The 11,985-nt window shown below is 44.0% G+C and overlaps 1 protein-coding gene across 1 annotated transcript in view; it reads left to right on the top strand.

Annotated features, from left to right (window-relative positions):
• ptpro (protein tyrosine phosphatase receptor type O) overlaps positions 1 to 11,985 on the top strand; it is a gene marked incomplete at its 5' end in the record, with an annotated part of 42,861 nt that overhangs the window by 6,459 nt on the left and 24,417 nt on the right. The window contains 16 exon segments of the mRNA XM_037981233.1: positions 720 to 883; positions 962 to 1,082; positions 1,834 to 1,967; positions 2,844 to 2,982; positions 3,308 to 3,428; positions 4,174 to 4,242; positions 5,811 to 5,894; positions 8,551 to 8,586; positions 8,826 to 8,907; positions 9,013 to 9,103; positions 9,515 to 9,591; positions 9,747 to 9,881; positions 10,430 to 10,555; positions 10,640 to 10,794; positions 11,174 to 11,309; positions 11,474 to 11,581. Coding sequence (XP_037837161.1) covers positions 720 to 883; positions 962 to 1,082; positions 1,834 to 1,967; positions 2,844 to 2,982; positions 3,308 to 3,428; positions 4,174 to 4,242; positions 5,811 to 5,894; positions 8,551 to 8,586; positions 8,826 to 8,907; positions 9,013 to 9,103; positions 9,515 to 9,591; positions 9,747 to 9,881; positions 10,430 to 10,555; positions 10,640 to 10,794; positions 11,174 to 11,309; positions 11,474 to 11,578 — 1,775 coding nt within the window.

Raw genomic sequence — 11,985 nt, forward strand, 5'->3', positions numbered from 1 at the left:
GAAACTGGTTTCATCAGAATCAGGAGTGAAACTGGTTTCATCAGATTTAGGAGTGAAACTGGTTTCATCAGAATTAGGAGTGAAACTGGTTTCATCAGAATCAGGAGTGAAACTGGTTTCATCAGAATCAGGACTTGTTTTGTAGGTTGTATTACTGAGCCCAAAGGAATATTTGGTGTCGGTGTTTCCTGATTTCCATATGACATCATTCTGTTACTGTGGATGGAGACGTGTCGTCATGGAGCCACTCTGTCCACAGGTGTCTCCTGGAAGCTGATTGGCTCATGGCTGCAGGGTTAATATAAACTTTTGTGTCCTGCCATAAGTGTTCGAACTGAGCTAAGTTCTGTTAAGTAGTAGCTACTTTCTTTAGGTTTCATAATTCCTACGCTCTTAAATGCATCATAGCTGTTCTGACGCTCGTGAACACACCGCTGTGTGTGAAAATGCCGTTTTCTCACCGGGCACAGGCAGAACCGTGCTATTCTAACTTCTTACCTACAGTTTTCCTGTTTCCTGCTGTGTGTATACACCAGAAAATCTGTATCTGTGTCCAACTTTGTTCTAAACCAGTGAATTTCCTGGAGAACACCAAACCTCTCGTTGTCAAAAAGCCACCACAGTGGTGACACTGGTTCGTTTCATGAGACTCTGGAGGGACAGCTGTCTTCTCTGTGAGGCGTTCACTTCTGCACATGTTGCTCCTCCTCCTCCTGTAGCTCCTGAAGCTCCTCACATCTCCTCGGTGGATTACTCTCATGGCGTTCTGTTTGTTCGCTGGACGTATGGCGAGCTCTTCATCGAGCTGTCTCACTCCAGGATGCTGCACTGGCAGGTGGTGGCCGTTGGAAAGAAGGGACCCGAGAAGAGCTACTCGATCGACGTAAGTTCACCTGAAACACTCGAGCAGGATTCCTCCGCTGAAAGTCCCACGGAAACATGTTTGTTTCCTTGTTGCCAGGTGACCCGTAACGTGATGCGGGCCAGCCTCCCGCTGCCTCCGGGGGACATCTACAACCTGACGGTGACGGCGTGCACCGAACGCAGCAGGAACACGTCGGTGCCGAGCATCATCAAGCTGGGTCAGTAGAGCTGTTCAGAGTCAGGAGTTTCCTCCCGGAAAACTCCTGACTCTGCACCAGATTCAAGCTTGGTTTCACTCCTGACAAACAAATCTGGATTTAGACGTCAAATTCTGAATTATGTGTCATTTAAACAACAAAACCCAGATTAAATCAGGGAGGATGTTGTATTAAAGTAAAAGATTAAGTTGATTAAAAATATCAATGAATTCTCCACATTTGCCTGGTAACCAGGTACAAAAAACATTTCCATCAAAAAATTAAGTTCCTACATGACTTAATTATTACAAACATTTAACAAAAAACAAGATGATATAAAACATGAACTTTAAAATAAAAAATACAACAAATAAACATCCAAATTTATGATTTTTTAATCTAAAATCTCTAATTTTATACAAATAAATCATATGAAAAGTTTTTAATAGTAGAAAAATAATTAAAAACACTTCATTTTAAATCTGATTAACTTCCTGTGCATCTTTTCTCCTCACCTGACTAAGACGAAAGGAAATGTTATTTAGCAGCTTAAACACAATAAAAAAATAAAACCTAAGAGTTAAGTTTGTTTTAACTGGATGCATTCAGCAACAAACCTGCAGCTCTTCTTATAAACTCACTAGTTTTAAAGTGAAAAAGAAACTTCAGACGCTGACTTCCCCTTCTGGGCGTCTTAAAGTTTTTCAGCCCTCAGAGGAAGTGGTTTTAGCTCGGCTCTGACCCACGTTTGTGTTGGTGGTCCTTCCTACAGATCCGGCTCCTCCCAAGTCTCTGTTCGCTGTCAACGCCACGCACTCGTCGGTGACTCTTCTGTGGACCGAGGAGGGGGTGGTGGACTACTACCAGGTCCTCTGCAGACCCAACAGGGACGGCAAGGAGCTCAAGGTAATCCTACCGTCGACCCGAGACAGGCTCATCGAGTTTTACAGTCAGCTGCTAATTTACCAAGAATCAGAAGGAATCTTAGATTTCCACAGCTGGGTCCTCAGAGAGGCGTCTCTGACCGAGCGCAGAGTAAGAGTCACTGAAGATAAAACTGATTAAATCCTTGTTACCATTCACCTGTAATTCTGTTGTTTCTGTCAAAAACCCAAACCAGAAAATCATCCAACCTGGCTCTCAATCAGGAACAGTCAGCTCGGACTTTTCATCCCAGAACATTGTATGACAGACAAAATAAAACTGAAAATGTCTCTCAGATAACAAACAAGAGGTAAACCCGGTTTGGAGCTCAGATTGTCGTCTAAACTTTTCAGCATTTTAACAAACTCTTCTAATTTCTGCAATCTGTACTCTCCAGTTCTTCCATCCAGACACCCAGTGTGACCTCTGACCTCTGAGAGGTCACACACCCAAACTTCCATTGGATCTGAGCTTCCAAACAGGAAGTGAAGGCTCTTTTTAACTCTTCATATCTCCCATCAGAACCTTCTGCTGCTCACAGGTCAAGAAGTTCTGATCCGACTGAGGCTTACTTTTCACTCTGAGTTTCTGCCTGAAGTGCTGTCCCTCCCTGGGAATCACCATGGCAACGAGCTCCTCAGCAGCTTGTGTATTACCCAGCATGCTTTTCTTCCTTCTGTTTCCATCATGGCCGCCCCCACAGCCCTGATGTTCAGGTCGAAGTAGAGAAGAATCTAAAACCTAAAAGTTCAGGATGTAGGCCTGAACTTCAGGTTTTATTTATAAATCTGTTTTAATTAAGGTCATTTAAAAAAAGTGAAAGAACTTGGAAGCATCCCGACTCTCTGTCGTCTTCAGGCCCGCGAGCCGCTCACCTCCACGTCCCACGTTCTGACCGTCTCCGGTTTGGTTCCGTTAACGAGCTACAACTGCAGCGTGACCAGCTTCAGCTACAGCACGCCGAGCCGAGCCGCTCACGTCACCGTCAGAACCGCCGGTAGGAGAGAGAGAGATTTTTACCTTTAATTACAGAATAAACGGGACTGTTTTTATTATTGTTTTTCAAAGTAAAGAATGCCAAACTAGTTTCCTGCCTTTAACCTTTGTGGTTTTATTCAAACCCTAACCCTTCATTTTAAAGTATTCAGTTTTTTGAAGCTGTTCATGTTTGAAAATCCACTTCCTGTTCCACTTCCTGTGCAGAGATTCTCAGTAATGACTCAGTGTGAATTAGTTTTCAGTTTATTTCCTCTCTTGGAGGAAAAAATGAACTCAGTGAAGCTAATTTAATCCGGCTCCACCGTCTGTTTGTTGGCCTGCAGCCAAGGAGATGAACCCGAGCATCGCCGCCATCTCGGCGCTCGCCGTGCTCAGCGTTCTGCTCATCAGCCTGCTGGTTCTGTTACTGCTGGTTCTCCGCAAGAAGCACCTGCAAATGACCAGGTACCAAACTGAACACACAGCAGAACTGAGGCCCGGATGGGTCACTTCAGCTTCGACGGGAAGCCAGATCACCATGGCAACAGATTCTGGTCCCCTGGCGAAGCAGAAGCTGATCTCAGGTCTGCTGCTGCAGCGTCAGTCTGTCCCACTTTATTTATAAAAACAAAAAGGCTCACATGACCGACAGAGGGAGCTTTTATTGTGAAAAGATAAAGGTCCAATAAGGGAAAAACAACAGCTTACATCAGATTTTCTGATTACATATTTTATTTTTCAGTATTTATTTATAAAATGATATCTGAGATGTTTTTGTCATTATTTAATTTAGTGGAAATTTAAAGTCTTGTCAGTTTTGTTTCAATGTTTGATATTTATTTTGTTAGTTTCAATTTTTTCAGAATATTTTTTATTTGTGCCAATATTTTAATATCATTTTTATTTTTAGCAGATAATATTTTGCAGACTGATGCTTCTGTAAATTAGTTAAAAAATGTCTGAGTGTATAATTTTAAAATGTAGGACTGAGTGGGTTTTTTAAAATCATTTGTTAAAGATTGTTAGTATTTTGTAGTTGTCAGTATTCTTGCCTTTTTGCATTTTAGTTTTTGTTGTGAAAAGTCATATTTCCAGCTGTGCCTGCAGCGCTGACTGATGGTTTAATTCTGTTTTTTTCTGTAAAGTCATCAAATAATTTAGAACTTCCTCAAACGTCGACCTCACCACATGTTGTGTTCTCGTTTCTCAGGGACTGCGGCGCCGAGACGTTCGTTAACTTTGCCTCGTTTGAGCGGGATGGGAAGCTCCCCTACAACTGGTACGCTGCTGCTGCTCCTCTTCCTCTTCCTCTCTCCTCTTCCTCAGGTTCTTGTCTCTGTCGCTGATCGCAGCGCTGCCGCCTCACTGAGGTTTGTTTGTTTGTGGCATTTAATCCGAAGCACACACCCTGTCAGAGGCAGATTAGATGCTGGCGAGATTAACGAGGCAGATTATGGATGAAGATGAGGATTGTGATGAAGATGAGAAGCTCTTAGATGAAGCTAAAAGCTCAGATTAAAGAATGCAGCGTTACTTAAATTCTCTGCTTAAGGAAAATAACAGTTGGCCGTCATTTATTCTTCAAAATAAAAGCTTCTGATGAAGGTCGTCTCCGTGACGACGCCGTGGCTGAAGGATCCGGTTCCGGCTTGCATGTTCCCATCGTCTGGACCGTTTGGGATTAATATGAGAGCTGAAAGACGGTCAGTTGAGGCAGACTCCGCCCCCCACCATCTCCATCAGCGTGTCGTCTTATTGTGACAGTGCAGTTGTCTTCCTGCTTTCACTGTGCTTGTGGCAGAGCTCACTGTGTGGCTGTGATGATGATGATGGTGACCTCACTGATGAAGGACAGAAAATGTAAAAACTGAAATCCACAGTTCACTCGGTCTGTTCTGTTCGGATCCTCGTCGTCATAAAATGAGACCAAGAATCCAACCAAACTGGGTTTTATGAACCCAGATGTTCCTCAGATGTGACCTCACTTCCTGTAGATCCCCGCAGCAGGAAGTGTGACCTCACTTCCTTCTGATCCGGTTTTTACCCGGTTCTAAAGTGATCCGAACCTAACCTGAAGGGAACAAAAACACAGAACAGATTCAAAACTGGTTCCAGGTCCTGACCCAGCAGAACCTGGTTCCAGGTTCCGACCCAACAGAACCTCCTCCGGCAGCAGAACTCTCAGTGGGTTCCTGGTTGTGGAGCAGTTGTGGCCCACTCTTCTTTCCAGCGTTGCTTCAGCTCAGCTCTCTGAGATTCTGGTTCTGGCCCGTTCTGTTGTAGATTAGCTGCTGTCCTGTAGTATGTATCAGCCTGTAGTATTATGGTCTGTTTGCAGCTGTGTTTTTGTTTCCAGAGCTGGAAAGAAAAGATCTGATTGGACAATGGGATCATATTTAACTGTTGGTGGGTTTATCTGTTCGATGGAACCGTTCTCCTGGTTCTGAGTCTTTTGTAAAGAACATTCAACATGTTCCGTTCACGTCTGAATGGATGCAAATGTACAGTTTTTATATAAAATGAGGTCATCAGAGAGTGCCAACCAGAGAACGGTTTGAGTGGTGCGGGGGTCTGGGCTGAAAGTGGGCGGGGCTGGGGGAACGCTGTGATGTCACAGACTTAGGCTGGAGTTGATCAGGGAAACAGAGCAGCTTTTGACTGGTGTTGTCCTGCAGAGACAATGAGTGTCTCTGAGCGGCGGCTGCATGAAGCATTAACTCTGTGTTCAGCACTAATGTGAAGCTCTGTGCCTCTTTACTAATGGAGCGTCGTCTTCTGTCCTCACCCTGTCCCCCCTCCCTGCTGTCTCTTTTGTTTGTGTCTTTGTGTTTATTTGACCCCCTTCAGGCGAAGAAGCCTCTTTGCCTTCCTTACCCTCCTGCCATCCTGCCTTTGGACTGACTATCTTTTGGCTTTTTATATTAATCCATGGTAAGTAAGCCCCCGCTGCACTGTAGGGGCATGTTTCTGCAGAGAGACAGTTTTAAACCAGTGTAAATCCTAACAAACCAGCTCTGAGGCAGAACTGACAGATGAGTTTGGTGGTGTTTCATTAAAAAAAAGACCAAAAACAAACAAAGTGTCCTGGGCCCATTAGGGAAATGGGCTTGGTCATATCTCTGGAGGTATTTTGGACCACTCCTCATTACAGAAACTCTAAATCCTTTAGATTTCTTGTAGTTGGTCTCCAGGTTTCTTCTCGTCTCAGAAGAAGTTTTGTCCCACTTACAGACACTCTGCAAATCCTTTAAGATTCTTGGGTGCAGCTTGGTACCTCGAAGCTTCAGCTCCTCCACAGATTCTCTGATGACCAGCTTGGCCACTCCGTGACTTTTAGGAACTTCTTCTTTAGCCGCTTCTTTGTTGCCTTGGTGGGATGTTTTGGGTCGTTGTCCTCCTGGAAGACATGTTCACGATTCATCTTCAGTGTTCCAGCTGAGGGAAGAAGGTTTTGATCCAATATTTTATGATACATGGCTTGTATACATACATGTATCCTTAGCAGAAAAACATACCCAAACCATAATGCTTCCAACTCTGTGCCTAAATGTGGGGATGGTGTTCTTCAGGCCATACTCAGCATTTCTCTTCTCTAAACACAGCGAGTCAAGTTGATGCCAAAGAACTGGAATTTGGTCTCATCTGACACAAGAACTTCCTCCCAAACTTTCTCTGAATCACTTAGATGTTCAAACTTCAGACAAGACTGGACCTGGACCTTCTTCAGCAGGGGAACGCTCAGTCCATCACATTGTTGTGTAGTACCAGTGGTGTTCTTGGTGACTGTGGTCCCAGCTGCTTTTAGATCATCAACAAGTTCTCATGACCCCTTACCTTTCTCATCATGATCTTCACCCCCTGAGGAAGATCTTACATGGAGCATCAGACCGAGGGCGACTCATGGTCCTTTGTTTTGAGTAATGGCACCAACAGTTGTCAGTTTCTCACCAAGCTTCTTGCTGATGGTCTGTAGTCCATTCCAGCCTTGTGCAGATTTACAATCTGATCCCTGAAGTCTTCACAGTTTTGTAGATTTTCGGTGATTGTGTTCATTATTTATTCCGTATTTTTGTTTAGAGCTTCGGCAGAAACAGCTTCTGAGTAGCAAGGTTTCTGTAAAACTGTACAAACTGTTGGCCTTTAAAAAAAAACTAAAACAATAACTTGTTTTCCCATTATTTATGGCATCCCATGAGGATCAGTTACTGGTCCTTTTGTCTTTATTAGCAAAATTAAAAAATAAAAATCTTTAATTTTATGTTTGTGGCACCAGTACTGAGATGTGACGAAAATAAAGAACAATACCAAACTCGTCTTCAGAATTTTGGAGCTTTATTTTGGTATTCCTGGATAACCGGAAAACTATCAGATGATTTCATGTTAAACTTTGTAATGCTGTGTCTGTGGTTGGATGTTCTGTAGCCTAATGCTCACACTGCCGTAGCCTGATGCTAACCCCTCTGTAGCCTGATGCTAACCCCTCTGTAGCCTGATGCTAATCCCTCTGTAGCCTGTTGCTAATCCCTCTGTAGCCTGATGCTAACCCCTCTGTAGCCTGATGCTAACCCCTCTGTAGGCTGATGCTAGAACTACTGTAGCCTGATGCTAACCCTACTTTTCTGCATGTTTGCATGCCATCAGTCACTCTGCAGCTCAGTTTTCTGTAGACTCTAGATGTTCACGTTTGTTGGTTAGCGGCTGCACATTCCTTACAGTGCATGTTTTTAAATTTGATTCTGGAGGAAACTGGAGTTGTTTCAAAATAAATGCATGAGAAGTTAAAGATGGCCTGACAATGTGAAGGCTCTGCACAGCATGATGGAGGTTGGTTTCTGTCGGATCAGACCGATGTTTGGGTTTTTCTCACACTGTTTATACATTAAAACTAAACAGTTTTTTTCTGAAGTGTGTGCACCATGTATGAATAAAACTGAACTTGTTTCTGTCTTATTTCCACATTTATGGGAAATATTCCTGATCTCTTAGACTTCATTAGGGGAAAATATTTAAAATTTATCAGCTAAAGTTTTTGCACCAGTCTTTCCTATCAGAACATCTAATATCTTAAAAATTTCCCATTGAACAAATAAAAAATTGTACGTATTTTCTAAACTTTCATATGTGGTACATATAAGGTATATTCATATCCAAATTAGATTATAAATCTATAAAATGTTTGTCAAACGATTCTAAAAAAGTATTTTTTGTTTTAGAAAAATCAAACAAAAATTGGGATCTAATCCAGATTTACAACCAAAAACATTGTAATCAATATAAAAAAAATACAATTTTGTTTTATTTTAATCATACAAATTGCACACAAATGGAAATGGGCGTTTCTTTTTAAAGCACAGACGAATTTAAAGATGTTTCATAAAAACCATCTCTGCAGCAGCTGCTTCCTCCTGACACAAAATGTCGATTCTGAAGATGTGATTTTGCTTTAAATAAATGAGTAAACATGCAGCAGGGGGCGCCGCTGCTGCACGGACAGGTAAACCTTCTTGGTCTGAGCTGAAAATGGTCGTGATGATTTTGTTGGCAGATGAAGTTCATCCTGAGGGCTTCACCTGTTTGTATTTTATAGGAGCAAGACTGCGTTAAAGAAACGGAAGTTAACCAGGTAACGTGACTCAGCAGCATGTTTGTGGTTGTTCCTTCCTTCAGCCCGACACTTCGCTAATCCGGCAGAGAAAAGTCAAACTCATTCAGATCCAAATAAAAAGTGGAATAAATGATGACCAGCTCCACCTTCAAACATCAAAGTCATAAACTCGTGACTGGGTCGATATTTACCATCAAACTTTGAATATTTGAATAATTTTGAACGTTCACGTGTTCATCATATTTTTCTGCTTTCAGCCCTGTGCAGCTCGATGACTTTGAGGTTTATTTTAAAGAAATGAGCAAAGACTCGGCCTACAAGTTCTCCCTGCAGTTTGAGGTAAAGATGTGGCCGATTGCTTCCCTGAAGCTGCGGTCAGACGTGTGTGTCTGACAAACTGAGCTGAGGGTTTTATCTGCTGCAAACCTGTCTGCTCTTTTCCAGGATCTGAAGACCATCGGTCTGGACCTGAGCCACGATGCTGCAGACCTGCCGGTCAATAGGCCCAAGAACAGATATACTAACATCCTCCCCTGTGAGCTGACATCTGTCACATTCAGTTCTGGAAGGACCCTAAAACAGTTCTTCTCTCATCATCATGAGAACACATGATTCAGTTTCTGGCCTTCAGACTAAAGGCTGATTTATATTCCTGAAGAAGTGAAGAAATCTGCTCTCATTCATGTAATTGTTTGACCAAAAGTAATTTTGTTCCCACAGAAGCTCGGAGAGCCCAGTCTGTGCACAAGGTCCAGGCAGGTTGGTCAGAACTTCCTGGGCGCCTGAGCCACACTGCTGTGGGTGGGACGGCCTCCCAGGAGTTCTGCACTGTAGTTTCTCTTTGAGTTCAAAATATTCATGTCACACCCATGTGAGTGAGAGGAGATTTCTTCACTTCTCGCTGAGTATAAATCTAGCTTAACTCAAACCTAACCTGTGCTTTTAGATGACTTCAGTCGGGTGAAGCTGATTTCGATGCACAACGATGAAGGTGCAGACTACATCAACGCCAACTACATACCTGTGAGTACCTTCACCTGTGGACTAATCAGAAACCCCCGACAGCAGGTCGCTGCGTCTGTGGAAGATCTGTAAATCTTTGACTGATTTTACACATCCAGCCACCAGGTGGTGCTGTTGGTGTTTTATAAATCCATGTTCTTGTGCCTGATGTTCAGGGCTACAAACACTCCAAGGAGTACATCGCCACTCAGGGTCCGCTGCCCGAGACCCGCAATGATTTCTGGAAGATGGTTCTGCAGCAGAAGTCGCCCATCATCGTCATGCTGACTCAGTGCAACGAGCGGCGGCGGGTGAGATGTTCTCATTGACCTGTTGAAAAAAATGGTTATTTGCTTTAAACTAGAGAAATGCAGCATGAACGCTGAGCACTGAACGACTTGGAGAAAATTTGCTTAAAAAGCCAAAACTGAATTGTTAAAGCTAAATTTAACATTACTTAAAAGCTAAAAGAAGCAGAACACTAGCTGAAACTTAAAGTAGCAAACATGAGCTAAATGTGGCAAAATGCTAACTAAGTTCCAGAGTTCTGGCTAAAAGTTGGTAAATATTAGATAAAAGTAGAAAAATGCTAGCTAAAAATAACAAAAACACTTGTTAAAATTTGCAAAGTGCTAAAAAAGTAAGGATAGCAAAATACTGGCTTAAAGATGAAAACAGCATAGACCCAGCAGCTGAAGCAGTTTTCAAAGAGAAAAGATCTCCGTGTGTTTCTACGGGGATTTAAATATTTTCTTTTTTTGCTGCAGCAGCCATCTCCTGAATGCGCTGAAGGTTTTTATGAACGGTTAAAAGTTTACAGGAGTATGTTAATCTGGGCGTGGCCTTCTTGTATTTTCAGGTGAAGTGCGATCATTACTGGCCCTTTAAAAACGAGCCTGTGATGTACGGCGACATCAGCGTGGAGATGTTGTCTGAGAACAACGAGTCTACGGAGTGGATCATCAGGAAGTTCAGACTGGGATACGTGAGTTTCTTATCTTACCTGGACTGAAGGAGGAACCTCCAATCAGAAAGCTTGTTTACGGTGAATGCGTGTCGCCCCCTACAGGCTGATGAGACTCAGGACGTCCTCCATCTGAACTACATCTCATGGCCAGATCACGGTGTCCCCACAGTGAACGCCATAGAGAGCATCCTGCAGTTTGTCCACATCGTCCGTCAGCAGGCCAACCGAATCAAAGACCCCATCATTGTCCACTGCAGGTCAGTAAACCCCAGACCTGAAGGCCTCTGAAAGCCAGCACAGACTTCTACCATGTCAGTGTGACCCAAACCTGGAAGAATGTGAAGAGAAGTCTTCAGGAAATATCTTAATCTGTTGTCATTGATCATGTGTTCAGTCATTGTGGCTGCAGAGTGCACATGCATGTTGTTTAATATTACCAGGGATGGCAGGTAGAAATGGGCTCGCAGGGTTAAGCCCTACCTAACATTTACCAGAAAGGTTTGAAAGATAAGAAGATTACTGTCGATGTTCTCCTTATGTTCTCCTCATGTTCTCCTCTGGGTGCTGAGATCTCAGCAGGATTTTCCTGGTTAAATAACGGTTCCTGTGAATCTCTTGAATCTGTCCGTGTTTCAGTGCCGGGGTCGGCAGGACCGGGACCTTCATGGCTCTGGACCGCCTCATGCAGCACATCAGGGAGCATGAGTTCGTGGACATCCTGGGGATGGTGTCCGAGATGAGATCTCACCGCGTGTCCATGGTCCAGACCGAGGTCAGACGCATCACATTTACAGACGTCCACCATTAAAACTTTTTGGAGTTAACCTGGTTTAAGATGGCCACCACAGCTAATCAAAAATGGCTCCAACTCAGTCAGTTTAACCGATATGGTGTGGGGGTGGTAGCTGACAGTCATCCCGAATGTGTTTTTTTCAGGAGCAGTACGTCTTCATTCATCAGTGCGTCCTCTTAATGTGGCAGAAGAAGAAACAACAGTCCGTCACCTCAGACGTCATCTATGAGAACGCCAGCAAGACATAATGAGTCAGTCCAGCTCTTCTTCTTCACATTCTGAAATATTCTGAAACAACTAGAGAAATAAACAAACGACAGTCGGTAAAGTTAAAACAACCAGAGAAAAAGCTCCGCCCTCAATCTGCCCTAGTTCCCCCCTCATCCCGCCCTCGTTCGGTCCTCGTCCCGCCCTCATTCTGCCATTGTTCCGCCCTCGTCCAGCCCTCGCTCCGCCTTCGCTCCGCCCTCAACCCGCCCTCGTTCCGCCCTCATCCTGCCCTCGCGCCGCCCTCGTTCGGTCCTCGTCCTGCCCTCATTCCGCCCTCGTTCCGCCATTGTTCCGCCCTCGTCCAGCCCTCACTCCACCCTCAATCCGCCCTCGTTCCGCCCTCTCGCCGCCCTCGCTCCGCCCTCGCTCCGCCCCCGCTCCGCCC

This window comes from Kryptolebias marmoratus, linkage group LG18 (assembly GCF_001649575.2).
Source record: "Kryptolebias marmoratus isolate JLee-2015 linkage group LG18, ASM164957v2, whole genome shotgun sequence".
NCBI classification, from domain to species: domain Eukaryota; kingdom Metazoa; phylum Chordata; class Actinopteri; order Cyprinodontiformes; family Rivulidae; genus Kryptolebias; species Kryptolebias marmoratus.